The 24,207-nt window shown below is 40.9% G+C and overlaps 1 protein-coding gene across 2 annotated transcripts in view; it reads right to left on the bottom strand.

Annotated features, from left to right (window-relative positions):
* Positions 1-303: 303 nt before the first annotated feature.
* Positions 304-24,207, bottom strand: part of abcc3 (ATP-binding cassette, sub-family C (CFTR/MRP), member 3) — a 57,418-nt gene continuing 33,514 nt past the window's right edge. The window contains exons 12-31 of one of the 2 annotated variants that reach the window (XM_020640095.3): positions 23,621-23,824; positions 21,214-21,360; positions 21,037-21,124; positions 20,654-20,720; positions 20,418-20,544; positions 19,588-19,764; positions 19,181-19,348; positions 18,003-18,186; positions 17,774-17,882; positions 17,402-17,558; positions 16,106-16,313; positions 11,380-11,693; positions 8,882-9,081; positions 7,314-7,440; positions 6,217-6,318; positions 4,450-4,596; positions 4,189-4,347; positions 3,309-3,475; positions 3,002-3,196; positions 304-1,117 (exon numbers count right to left, since the gene is read on the bottom strand). In XM_020640095.3, the coding sequence (XP_020495751.1) occupies positions 1,006-1,117; positions 3,002-3,196; positions 3,309-3,475; positions 4,189-4,347; positions 4,450-4,596; positions 6,217-6,318; positions 7,314-7,440; positions 8,882-9,081; positions 11,380-11,693; positions 16,106-16,313; positions 17,402-17,558; positions 17,774-17,882; positions 18,003-18,186; positions 19,181-19,348; positions 19,588-19,764; positions 20,418-20,544; positions 20,654-20,720; positions 21,037-21,124; positions 21,214-21,360; positions 23,621-23,824 (3,159 nt within the window). In that variant the 3' untranslated portion in view covers positions 304-1,005. Of the gene's footprint in view, positions 1,118-3,001; positions 3,197-3,308; positions 3,476-4,188; positions 4,348-4,449; positions 4,597-6,216; positions 6,319-7,313; positions 7,441-8,881; positions 9,082-11,379; positions 11,694-15,201; positions 15,513-16,105; positions 16,314-17,401; positions 17,559-17,773; positions 17,883-18,002; positions 18,187-19,180; positions 19,349-19,587; positions 19,765-20,417; positions 20,545-20,653; positions 20,721-21,036; positions 21,125-21,213; positions 21,361-23,620; positions 23,825-24,207 lie in introns of both variants that reach the window. The other variant, XM_029278504.2, reaches the window with a different exon arrangement.

Here is a 24,207-nt window from a genome sequence, read left to right on the forward strand (position 1 = left end):
TGTTAAGAACTTTCTTCTGGATTAGTTCAGTCTTGTCTTTTCTCTCTTATCTTATTGAAATATCTCCTTTGCAAATGTTCCATTCAATGTCCTTTTCAATGTCATAAAGAGGGAAGCGGGTGTAAATGTTCACATAGACTTTGGACTCTGACTTTCTAACAGGAATCTGAAGTCTCTTTTCCCAATCTGGAATGAGCATTGGCACTTTGACTTGGATGCTTCAAATCATGGATTGGCCTTCCACCTTACTCTTCTATGACGCCTCCTTACAATTCCTAATTTAAAGACACACACACACACACATTGTTTTTCCTTTTTCTTTTTTAATAAAGGCATTATCATATGTCATATTTTGGTGGTACATAATTCAAGTTTTTATAGATTTGGTTCACAAAAGAATCACATTTAACTGAGCAAACTTCCCTAAATGAAACAATTCTGTAAAACGTAGCTTAAATAATGTTAGAGTACAAAAATAAGTGGGTTTATCACAAAGGATGCTTTTCGAAGAGGAAAGTACAGTGGCACAGCATTTTTCTTTGTAGAAAAAATAAAATAAAAAAGTTCCTCCTTTTCTTTATTTTGTCGTTGTTTCGCAGCAAACAGCTGATTACAAAATGATACATTCACTGGCTTTCTTCATCCCACTGGCAGAAGGCACTAAAGCACACACTTGGATCAACTAGTATGTGCACTTATGGCTTGTTTTGTTTCCTATTTAGATGTCAAAGCGACAAATGGTTTTCCACACAGGACAACACAGTCAGTGCCAGAAACTCAAGACAATCACAGAGTATGAACAGTACATGTCCTGTCGTGAGTTCAGGCAAACACTACGTTGCAACTTCTAATTGATCCAAGTCTGCAAAGGAGTCCAGGCTATTTTCAAGACCAGCAGTAAGTGCCCTGATAAGCCTTAGTTCCACTGCCAGCTCTGACGTGCAGTCAGACTGAACTGAGCTGCCCCTCGAGGCTGGTTTGTAACAGTGCAGACAGAAGGCAGTTCTACTGCATCAGCCCTGCATCTTTAGCCATGCCGTAGAAGATTCCTCTCTGGGATATGAGGTTGGTTGGAGTGTCGAACTCTGCTATCTGTCCCTTGTCCAACACCAGCACTCTGCAAGAAAGAAGAGGAGAGAAGAAGTCATTTACAAAGCCTGATGTATGATGTACCAGCATATAAACCGTTGAGGGGAGCCCTGGTATTTTTAAACCGTGTCCCTGCATTGCAGATGTTATATATATATATATATATATATATATATATATATATATATATGTGATTTGGGGTATAAATTACTCGGGGGGGAGGGGGGGGGTTCAAACAGTTTTGGAATTACACTACAGCCAGCTGCAGCAAACTTGGGCGTAATAAGTCTGGAAGAAATTTGGCACTAAAACCACCCGCCGTCCCTGATGCCAAGCCTCCATCATCAGACTTTGTCGTCCCAAGAACCACCGCCGTCCTCCTTCATGCACGGCCTGCTCCAGCCTCCACCTCAGCGGCAAGGAAGTGTGGACAACAGGAAATTGAGGAATACAAAGGAGAAATCCTTCCTGCATCTTATACAATATGCTCTTCTGTAAAGCGTCTCGTGATAACATTTGTTATGCATTGATGCTGTACAAATTATGATTGATTGATTGACTGACTTTAGTCACTGATAGGCTCAGATCGTTACTTGAATTGCATTGTGTAAAATTTACCCTATAGGATAGTGGGATACTTTTTGTGGCCATAAACAATACTTTGACATCACTCCCTTTAAAACTCCTCGACTCCACTGACAAAACATATTTTTTTACAGAACACAAGAGTTGCCGGTCGATCACTGCACATTTCTGCGTAACTTTAAGTCTCTATAAAAGCACAGACCTTTATACTCTTTAGACTTTAAATCATATTCTGTTGAAGTTCCCTGTCTGCAGGAACACGGCTGTTTTACAGCTTCTTACTGTTTCTGCTCTTTTTCTTTGCCAACTGTTTTGCACCAAAGCACCAAGTCAAATGATTCGTTGTGTTTGTAAATGAACTTGGCAATTAAAAAAAACCAATTCTGATCTGATTAAATGAGGCAAAGCCTACGAGTTAGTTCAGGCAGACAACTCGGTCTGCACTGATCTCAAACTTGACAAGAGTCAAGTGAGTCATTCTCAACAATCACCTGACAACACAGCCTTCCAATTAGCCATCTATTTAAGCTGCAGGATTTCCGGTCTCTCGCTCTGCTCTCTCATTGTGAGCTCTGACCTGTGGTGGAGCACTCTGGCTCAGCCCCTGCCTTTCTTAAGGGCACCTCGGCAGTGCTCAGGAAGTAAACTGGCACCTCTTCAGCTACCTGGATCAATTTCCAGATTTGGTCTGCACCGGGACTTCAACTGGCGACCCTCCAGATCTCAACCCGAGGCCCTTAGACTGAGCTACTGCTGCGCCCATGAGCCATTACAGCCTGTGTTTGGTCTGCTGGTCGAGAGTAAATCTACTGAAGTCGTTCAGACCCTTTTAATTATTAAGTCTAGGCTTATAAAAACCTTTATTCCCTTTTACACTCATACGGCTAGCAGGCTCTACTTTACATTGTAACATATCAAATAAATCCTAAATCCCTTTATAGACTCATAACATGCAACACTGGTGTCCTGGTCTGTCTATTGAAGTGCTGACTGTAGATCATTCAGACATACAGTGCAGCAGCGTTGTGACCTCCAGATCGCTCATCTGATTCAGCACTTTGTGCACACTGCTGATTACTGACTGAATCTTTGCTGCTTCTTAAGAAGATTTGAATCAATAAATTCACTGAAATGATTCAACTCAGAAAGATTTTCTCTGGTGGAGTGCTGTTTAAATAATTCTCATGATGGCATGTTGCCTTGAGCTCAGCAGTTCTTCAGAAATCGAATGTAATATAAACTGTCAAACTTAAAGTGCTTTGATTTTTACAAACAGAACAAAAACATTCTGTTCCAAGTGCAGTTCAATCATATAGCACTACTGCACCTTGTGTAATCCATGATTGTGTTGAGTCTGTGAGCGATAGTAAACACTGTGCAGTCCTCAAACTGGGTTCGAATGGTCGACTGGATGAGATCATCTGTCTCCAGGTCGATGGCAGCTGTCGCTTCATCCAGGATGAGGATTCTCGTCTTCCTCAGGAGAGCTCGGGCCAAACACACCAGCTGCCTCTGGCCCACACTGTAGAATAAAACATGAGCGCACAATGCATCAAACACGAGAGACTTTCCTTTGTCTACTGCTTCTAATAAGGCAACAAAAAAAAAAAAGGATGAGTCCCAACGCTGCAGACCTGAGGTTCTCTCCTCCCTCCGCACACTCCAGCTCCAGTTTGGCCGGCTGGTTGCTCACAAACTTGTGAAGGTGAGAATGCTCCAGAGCTTTCCACACCTCTTCGTCATTGTATTTCTCAAAAGGGTCCAGGTTCATCCTCAGTGTGCCTGAGAACAGGACCGGCTCCTGTGAAAAAAACAAAAAAAGACAAACACTTTAAAGATGTTTAAAGATAACAGACAGACCGAATACATCACTTTCATTGTTGTGTTATTACACTTTGGAAGATCGAAAGTAGTTTTAGAAGATTATTTCCAAACAGAATGCTAAGACAAAATCATAGCATTCTGTTTTTTTCTTGGTTTAATTCATTCAGTCTGAAAATAGTGGAAATTGCCCAACAGGAGTACACGATATTTTCAAATGGTAAATGGACTTGAGCTCATATAATGCTTTGTCTAGTCTTCTACTCAAGGCGCTTTCACACTGCAAGTCACACCTACACATTCACACACTGATGGTAGAGGTTGCTATGAAGTAAGACCATCAGAAGTAACTAATCCCATTCATACGCCACCGATATAATGTCATTGTCTTCTTTTCTAAAAATGATTCTTTTATTATTTTGACATTAAAATGTAATTAGTTTTCAAGGTTGGAAGAGAGACAACCCCTGCCTGAAACACAATGTGCTAAATGCTGCTTTGAAAGAATGATACTGTAGTGGTTATATTGGTATGGACCTGCAGTGCTAGTTCAACCAGTCAGCTATTCATCACAAAAATGTTTTTTCCTCTCTCCTGTATTGTGAGGTGTGTGTGTGTGTATGTGTGTGTGTGTGTGTGTGTGTGTGTGTGTGTGTGTGTGTGTGTGTGTGTGTGTGTGTGTGTGTTGTGTACCTGTGGAATGATGGTGAGTTTTGACCTCAGGTCATGCAGGCCGATCTCAGATATCTTCACCTCGTCGATGGTGATCTCTCCGCCAGCAGCTTCAAGCAACCTGAAGAGGCAGAGAGTCATGGAGGACTTTCCTGCTCCTGTACGACCTACGATACCAATCTATAGAGAGGAACACAGCTGTGATTAGAGAAGCCATCCTGCTGACCTTTTATTTTTTAATCCTTATTGATCGATTAAACACAACCTCCCCCCCTTCCCCACCTTCTCCCCTCCTTTGACGTTCAGAGTGAGCTTCTTCAGGACCAGGTCCAGTCCCTCTCTGTATCGAACGCTGTAGTCCTGGAACTCCACGTTCCCCTTCTGGGGCCATTCAGGCGGGGGCTTCTTGTCCTCCACCTCCCAGGGGGCCTGTGAACACAAACTCAGCACTTTGGACTAGGAAAACCTTCTGAACAACTCATTAGCCTACTACTTGGATTGTAGAGCGACTGATTTGTTTATCACTCTGAAAAGTTGAAGAGTCAGGAGCAGAACTGCCAAACATTTATTTCACCTCTGAGACACCATGGATGATCCAAACAAAAGTTTTCACTAACAACTATAGCAGCTTAGAAAGACGCACGCTAAGATTTGAGACAAAAATACGACATTCATCCAAATTTTTTTTTTCAAGTTTCTGCAGATTAGAAACTACATGTGTAAGACACAAAACTCTCTAACCCTTCACTCTCTCACCTCTATAGAAAAGTTAGCAGTGAACCATCACTCCACGAGTGGTCAGATTTCTCGCTTTTACAAGATAGCTATGGACAGCTCCAAGGAGTCCTCGGAAAGGAAAAGACTTGAGTGGTGTGAGGATATAAATGATGAGATCACTGTCGAGGATTGGCAAGAGATCTGCTTTAATGCTCAATCCATAAATACCTGTTTTTAACATCTCCAGTATAAGTGGATAATGAGACAACATATATCACAGACCCTGTTAAATAACCCCAGTGTTTCCCCTACCATTATATTGGGGGGGGGGGGGGGGGTGGCCCCAATATAAAAAAAAAAAAAATTAAACAATTTTTTTTAATTTTTTTTTTTAAAGATTTCTTTTTGGGCTTTTTGTGCCTTCATTGTAGGGATAGGATAGTGGATAGAGTCGGAAATCAGGGAAGGAAGTCATTTAAAGATACCTTTCCGATAGAAAAGGACATCTGTCATTAAAAGTAATACATGAATACCAAGATTCAAGTGTTTGTGTCGTCGTGTCGCTGTGTTGGCATGTCGGCTTGGAAATCAGTTAACAGACCAAACCTACAGAAGTGGCTCGAAGGATTACTACTCAGTCTTACCTTAGATAACCTTACTATGGTAATTAAGGGAAAACATTCTAAGTTGAAGAAAATATGAGGTTCTTTTATGGAATTTATAAAAGGGAAAAAGTATGTAGATGCCTGTTTGCCTTGATTAATATAATTTATGTGTGTTTTTCTTACTTTCCTCATTACATTGTTGTCCTTGAGGAATCCAACTTATTTCAAAATGGTTTGATGTCAAAGCCTGGTATTGTACCTTGTCGTGAATGTTCTTGAGTGCATCTTAATTGTAGGTTTGTCTGTATATCTGTGTAGTTTTTGTTATATTGAAAGTGTAATGTAATATTGAAAATCTCAATAAACACACTTGCTTGAAAAAGAAAGAGGCACGCTGAGACAGCTCTCTGAGAAAGTACACTGTGTACAGTACTAACGGCCTGTTTGTCTTATGTAACAGAGGGGCCCTGGCTGGCACCAGGTGATCCAACGTTTCTGGAGCTGGTTATGGTTTATAGGTCTGGTGTTTGTTCGAGAACACGTCTTGGCAGCAGGCTAGTTCATTAGAATGTGGGCAAATTCCTACCTTTTAATTGCAGCACAAAGCCAACACTATTAAAAGTTTGAATGCAAACACATGCACAACTCGACTTGAATTTCTTTGACATATTAGAAAAGGAGAGGTCACACCTTGAATGTTCATACACATGTATAAAGTGGAAGATACCTCAGTCTTGGTCTCAGAGTACTCTTTCACTCTCTCCACTGCTACTATGTTGTTCTCCAGATCTGAACACATTCGCACCATCCAGTTCAGAGACATGGTAACCTGAGAAGAAAAATATAATAATACACTTTTAAATGATCTTGAAATATATAATCGCCATCATTCTGAACACTGCTGTGTGAGATGTAGTAGTGAGTGTTTGAGAATATTAGTAGTCAACGCAAAGAGGTCTTCATAGTTAGCTTAAAGTGACATGTTTAGAATCTGACAAAACAATGTCATCTGGAGGCAATGATAGATGATCAACATTGTAAGCTAAAAGGATTAAAGGATCACATGTTGTGTAAAATACACTTCACCATGTTTTTCAAACACTAATATGTGTCCCTAGTCTTTCTAGAAAATCTCCAATGATAAGTAAAGTCCATCCTCTCCGTCTTTTGACTGCTCCACTTTTCAGAAAATGTGTGCTCAAACAGGCTGTTTGGAGATTTTCCCTTTATGACATCACAAAGGGCAGTAACCCCTCTGCCCTTTGTGATGTCATGAAGGTAAAATCTCTTAACGGCCTGTTTGAGCACACAGAGGATGGACTTTTCTCATAATGAGGGGGTTTGTAGACAGACTAGAGACACATATTAGTGCTAGAAAATCATAGTTAGCTGTACTTTGCATATATGACTTTTAAAACAATAATAATAACTTTGTATATCACCTTTAATAACACAGGCTTACAAAGTGCTTTGATGTACAAGCTAACGTAACTAGATCAGTGTTTAAAACATTGTAGAAATTATTTAAAGGAGTTAAAAAGTTTGCTATTAGTAAAAATAAAAAGATTAAAAAGTGTTGCATTAAACAATCCAAACGAGTTCAAACAGGTTGCTTTAAAAATTGATAGTTGTTTTAATATGATCCATTGCTTTTGTATCACAGTGACTTAATGCCACCAATTTCAAAATAAAAGTCATTAATGCTAACTTGCACATGTACACCATGTTTAGTAATAAAACTTCACCATGTTTGCCGTGACTTCTAAAAGGTAGCTGAGTTGCTGTATGATGTCACGTATTATATAGCAGTGGTTTTTTGTGTACCTGTAGAGCGTAGGACACGGACAGACCCACAATGCCGGGGTTTAGACTCTCCTTCCCCGTCACAGCAAACAGAGCAGCAAACAGCACTATGCAGTTCCCAATGAACTCGATACGCACGCCGAGCCACCTGAACAACACGACCTTACAGTTAGAAGATTCAGACATCATGTAGAACAAATGAACCGATTTTTAGCTTCTGGTACAAACATGTTATAGGGGCAGAACTATAGAACTGTAGGTTAAATTAGCACTTTGTCACATATCTTCAGGTACGCTGTGATACTGGTCAGGATAAATAAGTCAGGTCACAGCTGTGCTTTGAAGATTATAAACACCTGCGGCGACAGCTGTGCTCCATTGTTGAACTGTTTTCATTTTTCTTTCTTTGTATTCAGCCACTGGTCTGATAAAACTGGCACTGTAAAGTAGCATTGGCTGCAGAATGTATTTTGTCGACATGAGCTGAATGTGAAACACAGTCAGTCAAACTTTGCATCTTCAAGTTGTGACAGATACAACATGTAGACGGCATCAGAACGTGACACGAGATCAACTGTTTGTATTTATTGTTTATATTTCAGGGGCCACAGAGAAATTTGTGTTATGAATTGATTTCAAGAAATTAAAATGGATAAGAGAAACGTGACCTTAAGGGGAAATGTGTAGATGACACTAATGGAATAAGCATTTACTAGAAATCCTGCATAATGGAATTATGCTTTTAAAACACTTTTTTGCTAATTTTGATTATCATATAGCATACCCATTAACTCATGATTATACCACTCATCTGCATTTTCTATACATTTATTTTTGGGCTTTTCATGCCTTTCTTAAAGAGAAGGATAGGGTCGGACATCAGGAGAGAGAGAGAGAGAGAGAGAGAGAGAGAGAGAGAGAGAGAGAGAGAGAGAGAGAGAGAGAGAGAGAGAGAGAGTGGGGAATGACATGTAGAAAAGGAGCCACATGTCAGATTTGAACCCTGACCGCCCGCTTTGTGGACTACAGCCTCCATACATGGAGTGCACAAACTAAACACTAGTCCACCCGCTCCCTCACTCGTTTGCATTTTGAAATATGACCAACTTCTGTTATGACATAGAGTCAGAAGAAGCTGATATTTGGACCATGAGAATACCTTCTTTTAAACCGTATACTTAAATTAGGTATGATATACATTTTAAATAAGACCTGTATCAGACACTTCTTGTCGTGGATCAGTGACCTCCTGGTGTCCTGTCACATTCATAGGAGAACAAGAAAATAAGATTTGACTGCAACTGTCCTTCATGTAAGCACAAAAACAATTATTTGTGAATTTTTAATTTCAGTTTTTGTGGATGAACAGAATTCTCTTTCCACAGAATCAGGCTAGGGTCACTTAGCTGAGCTACACAGCTAACACCATAACTGAACAGATATTGATTTAATCTCCCCACCTTACTTGCAACATGAAGTAATAAAGCTCATTTATCTATGCAGAGGCCTTATCCATCTCACCAGTGGATGTGAACAGAGGGATGAAAGACGACACAAAGTGTTCTGCTGAGCTGAAACAGGAAACTTACCTGTTGGACACTATACCAGGGTAGTAACTCTTTTGGTTGTCATCCACTTTCATATCACTCATCAGAACAAAGGCAGAGTGTCTGCCATAGGCTCGGATTACACTAGAGCCAGTGACGGTCTCAGAGAAATGGGAGTATATGGGAGAGCGGCTGACTGACTCCAGACGCTTTAGCTGCCGAGACGTGGCAACATAAAATCTCTAGAGGGGTCCGGGGGTGGGGGGAGAAACAAACACAAACATTACAACTGAACAAGTTCTCACAGGTGCAAAATGATATTGAAAACATAATAATGATGCACACACACACACACACACACATACACAAACACACACACACGCTGTCGCATGCAGAGAAAGCCTGTGCAAAACAAAACACCTGCAGTCCTCATCTGAGCGTTTGATAGGATGCCAGATAATCTTACATAAGCTCCTCAGAGGTGGTAAGTTCAAAGTCTGCATGTAAATGAGCTCTCCTGTATGTTACCTCCAACACTGAAGACTGCATCCAACCTCATACTGTACATCGAAGTACCAACCGAAGGCAGAGAACCAGAAATCCCGTTACAAAATGAGTGAGTCGAACTGCAGGTGTTTTGTTTTATCACATGTTTGAACATTTAAAATGTAATGTTTAGTCTAAAACATAAATGCAATTATTTTTCAAATGTTAAAATCATAATTTTCAGTATTTACATTTGTAATCGTATTAATATAGTGAGTGTTGTTTTTTGTTGTTATGGTTTGCAGTATTTTAACATGTTCAATGAAAGAAAAGCCCGTTTGGAAGGAAAGATGACGGACAGCTGATGCAGCAAAGAGACAGGCCATGCAGGAGAGACACCATGACAAGGACACAGAGGAGACGTTCAGAATCAGTGAAGCTTGTCTGAGTCATGAGGAGGTCCAGTTAGTGTTATTATTGAAGGTGATGAGCACAAAATCCTAAACACTCTGACGACTTAAAAAAAAAGAAAAAAAAAAAGTCTCTAATCCAGAGCAGCACAGAGATTTCCAGACTTGTAAATCCCTCATATGAGTCACGCTCCAAAGATACTAGACCCCTTCCTGTTCCAAGTACAGCATTTCTGGACAAAAATAAATAAATAAAGAAGAAGAAGGCTCAAGCCAAAGTTGAAACAACTGTGATGGCTTTTTTTCTTCTTCACAATTTGATGTGTGTTTTCACAGGCTGATATGTACGGAGGCCCTGAAGGCCCAAAAAGTAAAAACAAAACAACAAAAAAAAAAACATCTTGTATGCACAATATAAATATCTTGTGTGCAATAGATAATACAATTTTTATTTTATTATGTTGGGCCTCAGGGGCTCGGTATATTTGTATCCCTTGCAACAAAGTGAAATGAGTGGAGATCAGACAGCAGTTATATGCTGACTGTAACCTCTGGAGGTCTGCTGAAGGACTGTGGTTATAATCACCTTGTAGTGAATTATCAAACCTGAATCTACTATAGGCATTAATCCACCTTCATACGACCACTTCCTGGCCACCTACAGTCAGTCATAAGCTCTTTATCTCTCTTTATATATAAGAGGAACCAGTGGAAAAACAACCACAACCCATTGGTCTTAGAGCTAGTCAGTCTAAAATTCTGCATCATGAAAACAACTAGCTGTTCATTTGCAGAATCTTTGCCTGATTGTTTCAAATTCAAATCATTAATGGTTAAAGTAAATCAAAAATGTAATGGTTAGCACTGCACTCAGCTTCATTAATAACAGCTTTCAGGCAGAGCCACATCATGTCAGGAATACTTCAGTTATTAACCAGATAACTAGTTAGGGCAGATTTGACTGCAACAGAAGTTCATTCTGACACTCAAGATCTGAGTGGATCTTGAAAGTAAACTTAAAAAAGGCTAAATAGATAAAAAGATGAATTCTGCCTGCAGAGCAGCCGTGCCTCTCTTGATTGATGTCGTGTACATGTATCAGGAATTCAAATTTATTTTATTTTTAATTAAAATCTTAAAGGTGCATGTAGTTTGGTAGAGAAATGTCAAAGTTGGAGAAATTTACAGTTTCTGTGGTATATGTTCATAACTCTATACACAAAGTGTCCTCAAAGGAACATGTGGTCCCTGTAACACTGTTTGAAGATAAAATGCTACGCGAGAAGTTGTGGTGGGGGGTTTGTGTATTGAGTTCAGAAAATATAGCATAGAAGTGTTCCGCTTTTCCAAATTTAAAATTTCACTACCAAATCTACAAAGTGCACCTTTAACATAGTTTTGGTGTTGAATCGGCGGTTTGCTGACTAGAGCTTCCACAGTCTTAGACTAAAGTCTGATCAGTGGGTCAGTAAGGCCTCAGCCAGCTATGACTACTGACTAGCAGAGACCAAACTACACTGCAGCTACAGCACTAGAGCAGTGATCAACACTCCAACAACATGCAACAGTCTACCAGCACACACACTCAACACTCGCAGACATGCATGTTGTATTAATGAGTTAGCAGACTTGTTTCCTATTTACCTGAACCCACCAATAGAACACCATTAATGGGGCTATGACTATGAGGAACATTGGGGTGAGGGCAGAGCATATGAGCAGCACATTCAGTGTGTACCAGAAAGTGCGCATCCATATGTCAATATTGTCTGGGATGTGGGAGTCTATAGCATCCACGTCTTTGCTGAAGCGGTTTAGTAACCGCCCAGTGGGGGTGCTCTCGAAGAAGGTCTGCGGAGCTCGCAGGACCCCCTGAAGCATGTTGAAGTGCATGAGCTTGGCTGCCTGCAGCATACTGTAGCCCCGGCACAACAGGCAGTTAACCAACAACAGCACACCTGTGAGGAGATGGGTGGAGGGGAGGGGGAGGGATCAAGTGTGACAACAAAACAACACCTGTGTTAAATTGATAAGGAGCCATTCCTGATGTCTAATGAAACAGCAGCTTCTGCTACAGATACATATTTCATATTGTGTGTCTGTGTGTGCGTGTGACAAATGAACTGTTTGTGAAAACCCAGATTGCTGCAAGTGGCAGAAAACATTTTGGACATGTCTCCTTACACTCCCAATTGTGTGTAAAAAAAAAAAAAAGAAGCTGCCTGGGTGACATGTAAGCCACCTGAGTGTCGTAGCTTTTAAAAACCAAGTGGTAGCCTTCATTCATCCTCGCAGAATATTTCCTCCAGAAGGACATTTCAAGGTTGGGTATGACATGATTCGATATATCTTCTTGTAATTTCAACTGTTTGAATCCCTCCTCCCTCCAGTGGCAGCAAACCGTGAAACTGAAAGTTTCAGGTTACATAATTTACATATTAAGCAATACTACAGGTCTGTTGGGCAGAAACTGACACTTAACTACTGGTCAGCAGAAACCAGTGATACAAATACAATACTATGTACAACTACAATAACTGAAATGAACAGAAGGATAAAGATGTGACATGAACTTCTCAGGGGGAAGCAGCCTTGCCATCATTAGACAATGACTGGAAGTACAAAAGACTTTCCTGCAAACAGCAGGAGACTTTTCCACACACCATGAGTGGAAGAAAGTGCCTGCAATCTGAAAGGTCTCAGATTGCAGGCACTTAAGGGCTCCAGATCTAAGGAGTGGCCTTGAGCCTTCCAATGATCCCTTTCAATCACCACACCCTGAAATTGAAGGAGGCTCGCAGACGGATGCTAAACTCTCTGGTTCAGCCTTGGACAAAGTTCATTCTTACAGGTTGCTGCACAGATCCTGGTCAAACAGGCTGGGGAGTGTGGAAAACCACATGCTTGATGGCCACCTGGTAGAGGTCATCACAGGGTCGTCCTTTGATTTGCTAATCCAACTCGTGAAGCAAGAGAGCTAACAAAGGGAGTAGAGCTCATGTATATAGAGCATGCCTTGGCTTAGGGGTGGTGAGGACATCCAGTGACAGTAGTGTCCTGTTCCACAGGAAACTCAAAGCCAGCCATGTCAAAGGAAGTCTAACTCACTCACCCTGAGCTTCCCTTTGAGACTTCAGTCATCTTGTCCATCCTTAATATATGAAATTAAAAAACCGCCTGCATACACATCTGAATATATATTTTGTAATGCAGAACACATTTCAATCACTTTCCTTGTGCATGTTGACACTGTGCAGCATGCTGTTATTAAAGGTGCCTGTGTGACATTTGGCTCATGTGGGTTTGACTAAGAACTGACTTTGAGTATGATGGATTTTTGGGTGCCCGGCCTTATAATTCCAGTACAGACAAAACGTATGATAGTTGGAGTAAAAACTGTGACCTAGCCACAGGTCACAGAACCTTAAACTGCTCACCTGAATTTCAGAGTAGCACGGAAACAAAGCAAGAGTTGTGACTTGCCTCAGGACACAAACAGAACTTTTAGACATTTAGCAGCTAGCTAAAGACCATCTGTAGGCTCCTCACTAGCTTTAATCTGACGCTTATGGACATCCGATTGCACTCTGTGCATACAATCAGGACAACACCCACCAAACAACACAGAGTGGGCTTTCCTCCCTGGACTTGCAGACAAACACACTCAGGCTACCACATGGTATTTCTAGCTGCGACAAACAGGTTGCCTTCATGTACACACATTCCTTTGTTGATATGAGATCACAACTTGATCCAACCATAAGGAGATTTATCCAGATTGTTTACTAGCACTGGCAGCCAGAAAAAAACTACCAGAGTGGTGTAATACAGAGCAAGTCCACCAAAGACTTCTCTTTCATCAGCAGGCTCAACACCACTTTGACTCAAATAAAAAGATGATTCATTAGTAATCATATCAAAAATGGTTGACCTTCATTAACATGTATTCACACGTTTGGCATCCAAACACCAGTCCTCTTTTGTTCCTGAAGTTTAAATCTGTAAACCTCATTTCAAGATATGTTTAAAGGAAGAATGAGCCACATTTTACACATAAATATAGCAGAAACCAAGTATATCCTCTGAAAATGTCTCTCTGAGTCAGCTGTATTTGTGTTGGAGCCGTGTTTACATCATGTTTACATGGACGGGACGGCCGGCTCCTCCCCTTGCATATAAAATCTGTTTTAGTCAAGGACTAGAGAAATGAAGAAGAATGTACTCACTGCTTATTTGAATGTCACATAAGTGTTTTTAGATCACAGTCATACTGTGTCACATTATATGCAATATGAAGCTAAGTGCTAACTAAACAGCGCTAACATTAGCCTGCTAACACAACAATACAGGACACGGGTGATTTCAGCTGGAGCTGAGGACACTTTTGTCTGCCGCTTGCACGTAATGGTGTTTAATTATGGTGAGTTCTAATTCATTACTCCTTTGTGTGAACTCGAGTGGAGGGGGGGGGGGGTTGGAGGTGTGTCACTGGAGGAGAGCGGAGGTGTCGGCAAACAGCCGTTTGTCTTGCTTTAGTGCTGGTGTTCAAGGGCAACATCTACTGGATCAAAAAGTCACACATTCTTCCTTTAAGGGTTAAAAATAAGGCATGAAGGATGTAGTGATAGTATTATTCCTAACGAAAGAGAACGTGCCAAACTCATTATTTTAAAAAAAAACTGCAGTAGACAACATATTATTGTACAGGTGTTACTCTGCATCACTGCAAAACACCTCTGATTATGATCTGATTTGAAATGGTTAAATTAAATGTGTATATCTATAAAGAACATATACTGTTTGAGGGAGTTCAAAAGAGAAAAATGAGAAGAAGTCTGAGATTTGTTTAAAGACCCACACAGATTCTTCATCTAACCAGCAAACAACTTGTGTTCTATTTCAGTACCTGCTGGAATCAAGGCACCCTGCAGTTAAATACACTGGACTGTGATTAAGACCCATTTAAGAAAGGAGTGTGTTGTTTTAACAAGCGTCCTCCACTAGAGGGAGTTTACACATCACTAAAGACTGAGAAGAATGACTTTTGGTACCCAACCTGTTGTATACATGTTGAGACTGGCTGTGTTGCTCAACGTGATAGTGTGCATGACTTTTAGAGTGTGTGTGTGTGTGTGTGTGTGTGTGTGTGTGTGTGTGTGTGTGTGTGTGTGTGTGTGTAGAAAGGTTTGGAAGCAGGCTGCGGGCAGGACAGGCTGCGGAGAGAGCAAAGTAAATTCATGATTTAAAAAAAAAAAAAAAGGAGATAATCATGACTGCAGAGGCTCATCATGGACAACATATCAGGCTGCAGAGGGACAAAAGGCAAAACTGGAAGGTTAAAAAAAAGCTGCTGTGCCAGCATGCTTGTGGCATGCCATTCCAGGAAGAGGAAGAGAGGAAAAACGTCGAAAGACAAGGAGGAACAGAGAGCAACATTTAGCACTTGAACGACGTAATCCTGGGTACCTGGACGAAGACGTATATGAATGTCAGGGGTGCTATGACAACAGCAAAGATGGGTGTGCTGGAAACTATAACTATCATGGTGGAGAGAGAAACGAAGACAGTGCCCAGTAACATGAGCACAGTGGCTGGAAGAGCTTCGTCTATGATGTAGATGTCCTTGGAGAAGCGGTTGATGACGCGTCCTATAGGCGTGGTATCAAAGAAAGACTGTGGTGTGTGAAATTTGTTGTCGAGCAGATTATAATGCAGCTTCCTGGCTGCACCGATGTTCCCCATGGCTAGTGTGAAGGAAGAGATCATGACCAGGATACCTAGGAGGAACCAGAGGAGGTGGAATGGATGGGGGGGAAAAATATTGGAGGAAGGTTTTAAATGTGGAATGAAGAAGCAATGGAATTATGTGTAGACATCAACAGCATCTATCCTGAAGGTAAAGGTGTAAAGGTTTAGAAGAAGAACAGCTGTTAAACAATATGCTACACATCTACAACCTTAGAGCATCCAACCAACAGAGAAGGACCAGAAAAGAACAACGCACGCAGATGTAATGTGTTCACGCTCTGTAAATCCAAAGCATCTCTTCAATGACTAAACTCCACAAAAAGAAAACCTCTTACTTGCTGCAAAGCAAATACCTCAAAATATTTAGAATGAAACGAAAAGCAACATAAAAGGTTGTAGGTGGAAGATGGATTTTGGCACCATGGAGAGCACATTCCTGACAGGGTTCATTAACAACTGTAGCACCATGATGTGGCAACACATTAAAACACAGTTTGAACGTCTTTGCAAAGAGCAGCTTTAAGTTAAAGTGTTGATATGAAATAGCATGTGCATAACAATGGCTGGTGTTTAAATTGACAGAATGCTTCATCCAGTTCTTACTGTGTGCAGTGATTCTTACCTTGTGCAATGCCAAGCGCTGCGTACACCCCCACCCTCAGACGAATATTTTCCTGAGTCTGATTTCTTGGGGCGTCATTGGTCCACTGGCTGAGCCAGACGTTCGCTCCGATGGCCGCCCCGCTCTGACAGCAGTACAGGAAACAGATGAACACTGACAGGAGAGGTCCCACTGCCTTTACATACTCCAGGTACACCTTGGATTTTACCTGGTAAAGATCACACAGTGTGAGCTTCTACAGCCTCAGGGACAAAGGATTCATAATGACTACAGTGCTTTTATAATATAGATATGCATCATTTGTTACTTTACTCTTTGACATCAAATAACAGTAATATAGAGAGATGTTGCAATAACCTGCAGATAAAACAGAATTTTTTTTCTATTACAGCCGCCGAGTCTTTATTAAGATTCATGGTACATTCAGGTCAACATGCCTTGCTCTGTCTTCAAGCATGAAGCATATTATATTGGTCTGAATATAATTTGTGTTTTTCTTCTTCCCTGAAACATATTTGAAAATCTTATATTCAGGGTCTAGACTTTTAAAAGTGGCGATCCTATAATCAGTGGGAGGGTTATATAATCAGGGGTTCGTCATATAATCAGGAGAATGTCTTATATATTCAGATGAATGTCATATTCTTAATGAGTTTTTATTGGAAAGGTGATGTTGTTCAGTTTATGAGGACAGGTTTTGTTTGTGTCTTATTGAATGCCTCCCTAAGTTCTGTCTGAAGACTAAATAATGACTTAAGTATTGATAACTAATAAACATAGACTGATAGATTATGTCTAACATGTCACCAGGACCTAGAACTGAAAGGCAGGGTTGGTTACTTTCATGATAGTTTTTGAAAGTAGCATTACTTCAGTGTTTTGAGTGTGGGCTTGTGCACGCTAGAGGTAGAGAACGAGCAGGTAGACAGGGAGGCGTGATTGGCTCATCAGATTGGTACCTTGTGGCAGACATTGGTCAAAGTTTTTACATGTGTTCAACTGCTACAGATGATGGATTTTCTTTGTTCCTTTTTCTGAGCACATGAATTATTAATTTCTGTCAGGACCTAAAGACAATTTCAACCAGAATCTTTAAAAGTGTATCTGGAGAAAATTACCAACCCTGCCTTTAATTAAGACCCATATTCTTAGTTTGTAGGTTGAGGATTCTATTTCTGTGTCAAACTTGAAAAAATCATAGTATATAAATGACCATGTGTCAGTCTGAAAATAAAGACGATGAAAGATTTACATGAAAATAAACAATGACAGTTTAGAGTGAGTTTAAGGACTGACCCTGCCTGTTTCTGCCTTCTCTGCCTGGATGAGTTTCTCCCCGCCCTGTGATTTCCTCTTCTCTTGTAGCTCACATTGTTTGCTCTGCCTGCAAGTCTGCCTTCTCACCGAGCGGCATCTGGGGTTCTCTCCATCTGCTGAAATCACACTGATCTGCCTGTAATGAAAGAAAAACATAAATACAATGAGTGGCATGTTGTCGGAAGGCGCCATATACAAAAATATGGACAATGATTCATGAACATGTCTTCTCTATGTGTCTGGAATGATCACATTTTAAAAGCCATCCAGTAGCTCCCCTGACCATTATGATCTTTTCTTTTAGTTCTACTAAAATGTTTCCTGTTTTGTATTTTTTAGGTATTTCCTCACCTAATAAACTTTCTCTTGGCTTCATTGATCACCGGCTCGTTGTCCACCATGTCTGTGTGGTTGCTAAGGGCGTCCTCGGGAAACAACTCCTCCTCTTCCATTATGTCCTCTATAAAAGCATTGTTAAAATAATATCACTGAGCTGTGTTAAAAAAGCACAACCAAACAGTCCTACAGGCTGATGAAACGAGGTAAGACACTGTAAAGGTAAAAGGATGTTATGCTCTACCAGTGGCCTCGTCCTCCTCTACAATATCCTCCAGGGCGTAGTTCCTGAGAAACTCTGCAAAGGCTCCGTTCTGATTGAGCAGCTCCTGGTAGGAGCCCATCTCTGACACCCTGCCGTCCACCATCACCATGATGTTATCCACCTGAGGCAGGAAGCTGATGCCATGGGTCACAAGGATACGAGTCTGCAGACAAAAGAAACCTCGTCATAAATAACAGAAATAACAGGCTGTACTATTTCAAAGGAAACCTGGGGGGAAATGGAAGAACAACCTCAATGATAAGCTTCAGTTCTGTGACACAAAATATTTGCACTTTACAAGCTGAGAAACAGGAAGCCAACCAGCTCTTATAAGAGGCTGGTGTGATAAATATGAAAACAAACACATACTGATCAAAGATACAGCCTCATTTCAAGATAAGATAGAACTTCCTCTATTGAAGCGTGACAGTCTTCAGCCTCTGTAGCAGCTCTGTGCCATGTTACATACTGGAGGCACACTGGGTCATAAGTTTAAAATATACACATGCTTTTGTTGGCTAACTCCCACCAGATACGTGTGCATAGCGTGTCCGCTCCGGTACGTTACGGCTCCGTCAACCCCCACAGGCTGCATTCTCACAGCTGGAGTGCCGAGACAAAGGAATTGCGAGATAATACGGTATATGTGGTATAAAACCATTTAAATCATAAACAAACACACATACATTTGGATGTTCTGAATTGTCAAAACCGAGTGTTTTATCCTGAAAATAAATGTTGTTTTCGGTGTCTTACTTCCCGTCCCGCTCAATCTTTTCTGTGGTAAATTGATGCGCCGTGTTCCGGCATCTGGAAAAAATAGAAGTTTTGCATATCTGATGCAGAGTGCTCCGGACTGCGGGAGCTGAGACGCAGCGCGGCGGAGCACACACATTTAATTAAGTAAAAACTGCTGTGTGTAAAAAATGTCTATAGCATGGTTAAAAATTCCTTCAGCGTACTTACGGTACTTTGACCTTTACAAGCCTGAAACAGTTGAATACTGTTCAGACTCTAAAGGCCACATTCAGGAAGAGATTTGTAGAAAAGAGCGTAACACTTTTTTCACTTTTTTCACAGAAACAAACTGATTTGTTTTTATTCCTTAAAAGAAAAAAAACCATAATGTTCAAAACCTAGATTTAGACCCTCCTTACTTTGCCTTTCAGACATCCCTCTGGGCCAATGAGGTTGTCAAATATGTGCTTGGCCACATGGGCGTCCACAGCTGACAGCGGGTCATCCAGCAGGTAGACATCAGCATCGCTGTACAGAGCTCGGGCCAGACTCACCCTCTGTCTCTGCCCACCAGAGAGGTTGATGCCCTGCAGGGTCCAGACACAAAGTTAAAATCACATTAGTACCTTTAGTCGTTGACGTGGTTTCTTAACACAGGTTATTTCTCAAGAAAGGGAAATGTCGAGGAAGTTAGAATAGGAAACGATTAAATGTCTTAAGCCTGATGTTTGATGACAAAGAACAAGAGTTTCTGATTCGGTAAAACAGAAAGAAAAAGCGGTTTCTCGGTTAAAGAAAGGAAAATGAAAGTGCTTCTCTTTCGAACCTTCTCGCCTATCTCAGTCATGTCTCCTCCAGGCAGCACTTCCAGGTCAGGAGTTAAGGCACAGGCGTTCATAACACAGCAGTACTTTTGGTCATCGAAGGGCCTCCCAAACAGGATGTTGTCCCGCAGGGTGGCGTTCTGTATCCAGGCCTGCTGGGGTACGTACGCCACTGATCCCTGAGGAGAGAGGAAAAACAAACGCTTATTTGGGAGGTAGTGTCTTTTTATATATTTTCCAAAATTCTTGTCCCAGATTTCTAATAATTTCCTCATATTGCAACAGATTATAACTGGACAGCTACAGAGTTCAGCTCAAGAAGCACAGGCAGACATTAAAAACAAACGCACATATTTACTCTCTCACTTTAAGGGAGATGAGACGATCATTACTATCCTTATTATTGGATGTGCTCTTCTATTAAACTAACTACACATGAGATTCTGTATTTAAACATTAATATGAGAGTGGGGCCTTTGAACAAGGCTATATGGAACATTGAGAGAGCAACAATGCAGCTCTGGAGATGATGCAGGTCAGACTGAATCAGAAAATATTTTTAGTCATACTGTCAAACACAAACACTGAACGGGTTTAAACTCGCATGTTTTGCTTACTTCGGGAATCTGAAAAAAGAACATATCACCAGGTCAAAGCAAAACGATAGCTCAATTTAGTCTTCAATTATTATTATTATTATGACATTTGTTTTTTATGATTGTAAGGCAATGGAAAATCAAGTAGAGCCTCTGTAAATGTCTCTCTGCTCCACTCCTTACGTATAAAAGCTGTTTTAGTCAAGGACTAGGTAATACAGAATCTGAGAACATACCCGAATAGAAACCTCTCCTTCCAGTTTCTCCATTTCCCCCAGCAGTGCAGAGATTAGGGAGGACTTGCCACAGCCAACATGGCCGACCACAGCTAGCAGGGAGCCCTGGGGCGCCATCACGTTAATGCTACAAACAAAAAGTCAGCATTAACATGTTTTAGGGATCACCTCAGGGATACCATGACAGACATGCGACGAGTGCAAACAAAGAGCATATGAGGCTTTTCATGACATACTTGTGCAGAACTGGAGGATCTTCTTTGGCCCAGGTGAATTTCCCGTTGACAACTGTCACTGAGAAATCTGTTGAAACAAAAAAAAAAAAAATTTTTGTTTTTCCTGCAGCTTTTGAATAAGTGACAGTGTAATGTAGTCTGACTGAAAAAAAAAAGGCATTTCTGAACTACTAGCTTTGAGTTACTGAGTGTTCACGCTTTATATTTCAAAGAATGATGACAAAGCAGGTTTTCTGTGTCTGTTAGGCTGTGTTGATTCTGTTTAAAGTTTGTACAATGTGAAAAAAAAACATGACTGAAGCTGAGCAAGGTGGAAAAAAAAACAAAAAACAAACAAAAAACTGTTTTATCTTAACAAAAAGAGGAGTCGTGTTTAGATTTACCTGTGGGTGTGTTTTTCCTGTCAATTGAATTCAGGTCGAGCTCATCGTGACTCAGGAAATTTTGGATTCGCTTCAGTGAGACGCTGGCCTGCAATGCAGAATAAAGAAAAGGCCACTCTAAACAAACCCATGCAGAGAAGGGAGGAAAAGAAACAGGAAATAAGGAATCATTCCTACCTGTACCAAACTGCTGATGACTTGGGGGAGCATGTTGAGTGGAAACCTGAGGATGTTAAAAAGCGAGAGCGATACAAAGGCCCTCTCTGCATCCAGAATGTGGGTCTCATCAACAGTCACGTACACAGCAAATGTTGTCAAGGCAACCTGGAAACACACCAGCAAACAGGCCTCTCAGACATCATGGTCTATCAGTTTACTGAAGAGATGTACGGCAGACTCATCTGTGAAATCTAAACACACCTGAACATGACTCAGCAGTTATATCAGAGTTTTTAATCACTTATAAACTCGCAAAAGTGTTACTCATCTGACAAATAAAACATGACACACTGCGATTAATCAACCAACAGATCTATCACGGTCTGATATATATGAGGATCTATGCAGTAGACAGACATGTGACCTTTAACCTAAAGCAGAGAAAGTATCTCATGTGGAAACTGCAACAACAACAAAAAAAAAAAAGAGGAAGATGCATTTGTTCCCTCAGACTACCCCAATATTTCCTGCTCGGTTGTCATGGAAACCTGCGCAAACATTTACTGCTCTAAATAACACTAAACTAACAGACCTCCTGGAGCAGGTCACACTTTTCACTAAGTTAATGATCTGGGTCAGGAAAAAGGCAGCCAGCTGATGAAAAGTGTTGCTATGGTATTTGCTTGTCCAGTCTTGCTCTGAGGTAAACGACGCCTGACTCTTCTGTTTTGTTGTCAAGTAAGGTTATCAAGCATCCTGCTGGTTACTTCATTCTATAGTGGAGAGAAATCAGGGAGGGAGAGAGAGAGAGAGAGAGAGAGAGGGAGAGAGTGGGGAATGGCGTGCGGCAAAGGAGCCGCAGATCGGATTCCTGCTTTGAGGTCTGCAGACTTTGGATATGAGGCGCGCAAACCAACCAAATACTTTTAAAAAAGGATGAAAATAAATTTGGTATCGCTATAAAAAAAAAGTGCAACATAATCCAAGAGTTTCAAGTCAAACAACTGCATCTTACGCCCTGCAGTTATTATCTAAAAGTTTAGTTTAGAATCCGACCTCGGCCCTTTGCTGCATGTCATCCCAAACTCTCTCCTCCTGTAATTTCCTGTCTCTCTTCAGCTGTCCGATCCAATAAAGGCAAAAATGGCCCAAAATCATCTTTAAAAAAAAACAAAAAAAACAGCATGTTCCTGGTGTAGGCATTGGCAGTCCCAAACAGCATATGATAACACCGTGTGACACATCACTGCTAACTACAATGGCGACTGTTTGCAAAAGTACATTCTATTTATTCTATCAATAACAGATCCCACTTCACCGGCCTCTTGTTAGGAGTAGCCGTCATTGCTGGATGGAATGCTGTTCTGTCCTGTAGCTCATATGTTTGTCCCGTACAGAGCCCGACCGATCAACAGAATTTCGTTAAAGTATCATTTTATTACACTAGCAGTTCTCTATCTGGCTGTCACCAGCAGAGGGCACTTTATGGATTACAGCAAGCATTATCCCCCTCCAGAGTGTCAAGTAGTGACCATCTTGTCTTCATGATGTATCTTTTCCACAAGTGTTTGATAACTGCATTTGAGGGATTAACACAATCAATGTGTAAATCTATATGTATCTCTATGGATCAAGCATAGATTTAAGTAATCATATCGGCCTATATATGGGTATCGGCGCCAAAAATCGCATATCAGTCGGGACAAATTCCTGATACCAGTTTTTAAACTTCAATGTTGTTAGTAAGGATCAATGCAAGATCAACAATACTTATACATTTTTTGTTGTTGTCCTAGGCCTCCAATATTAGATGAGCTCGTAGCCAGGCAAACTCCTGCACACTGTGCAAATACATCAGCACTGTATATGCTTGTTGCAGCTTTTGGTTAAAAATATGATTGAAGATCTGAAGTTTATTTTTAAAGCTTTGTTTTTGCAGAACTTTTCGATCCTATAGGTCATTAAAAATAATGGAGATTTGATCACTTGACGACAGGATGTTTCGAAAAGCAGTAAAAAAAAAATGTGACAACAAGTCACAAGTGTGGGTCACGATCTGTGGTGAGAAAAAAGCTAGAAAAAGCTACAGTACAAGAACTGCTCAACAGACAGACACAATTAGAGAGAGGGCGAACGAGCCACTCCATGCAAAAACATCTCTAAATGCACAGAAGGGCCCAGATTGTCGTATCTTTTTGTAAACATCTAACTTCTGATAGAAGCTAAATTTAGACAGGGTATACACATTACATTTATATAAACGTCACTCCGACCTTCTGGTTGAGACTCTACCGCTGAGCCACAGTCGCCATTCATGCAGCTTGTTGGATGTGTTGGGTCTTACATGAACCAATGACTTTAATTTCTACTTCCTTCCTTTTTGCTTTTAAGAATCTGAGTTTGGCGACATCTGCGCTGAGCATACCAGGAAAGGGGCGCTGGTCCAGGCCATGGTGGACAGCGCTCCCAGGTAGGCTGTCTTGCGCAGAACGTTGAGCTCCTTCTGTCGGATAGCCAGGACCTTTTCTTTGAAGGAGTTCTCCCAGGCGTACAGCTTCAGGACTTTGATGCCGTTCAGGATCTCGTTCATGAGCTTGATACGAGAGTCCTTGTACTGCATCTGCTCCACCTGGGAGAGAAGAAAAGGGGAATGAAGAAAAGGGACATGAAGATGAGGAGAGGAAAAAAAATTGCTCTTGATCCATAAGTTAACAAATGAAATATAATGAATTCCCTCTGTTTTAGATAAAGATAAAAAGAGAGTAACTTGTCATATCAGAAATGAATAATAAAAAAGACATTGGCCTCCGATAAACATAAGAAAGCATTTTTCACAGAAGGGCTGTGTATTGTGTTCTCCATCACTTTGTATGGTGAAGTCAGGCGATAAAGGCATCTCTTCATGGCCAGTACGATCAGTAAATAGAGAGTAAGAAGTTCAAGCAGCAAGACTGGAAATGTTCTCTCACACATTCATCCAATTTTCTTCATTCAACTTAGCCACTCCCTCTA

The sequence above is a fragment of the Labrus bergylta genome, chromosome 21, assembly GCF_963930695.1.
Source record: "Labrus bergylta chromosome 21, fLabBer1.1, whole genome shotgun sequence".
Lineage (NCBI taxonomy): Eukaryota > Metazoa > Chordata > Actinopteri > Labriformes > Labridae > Labrus > Labrus bergylta.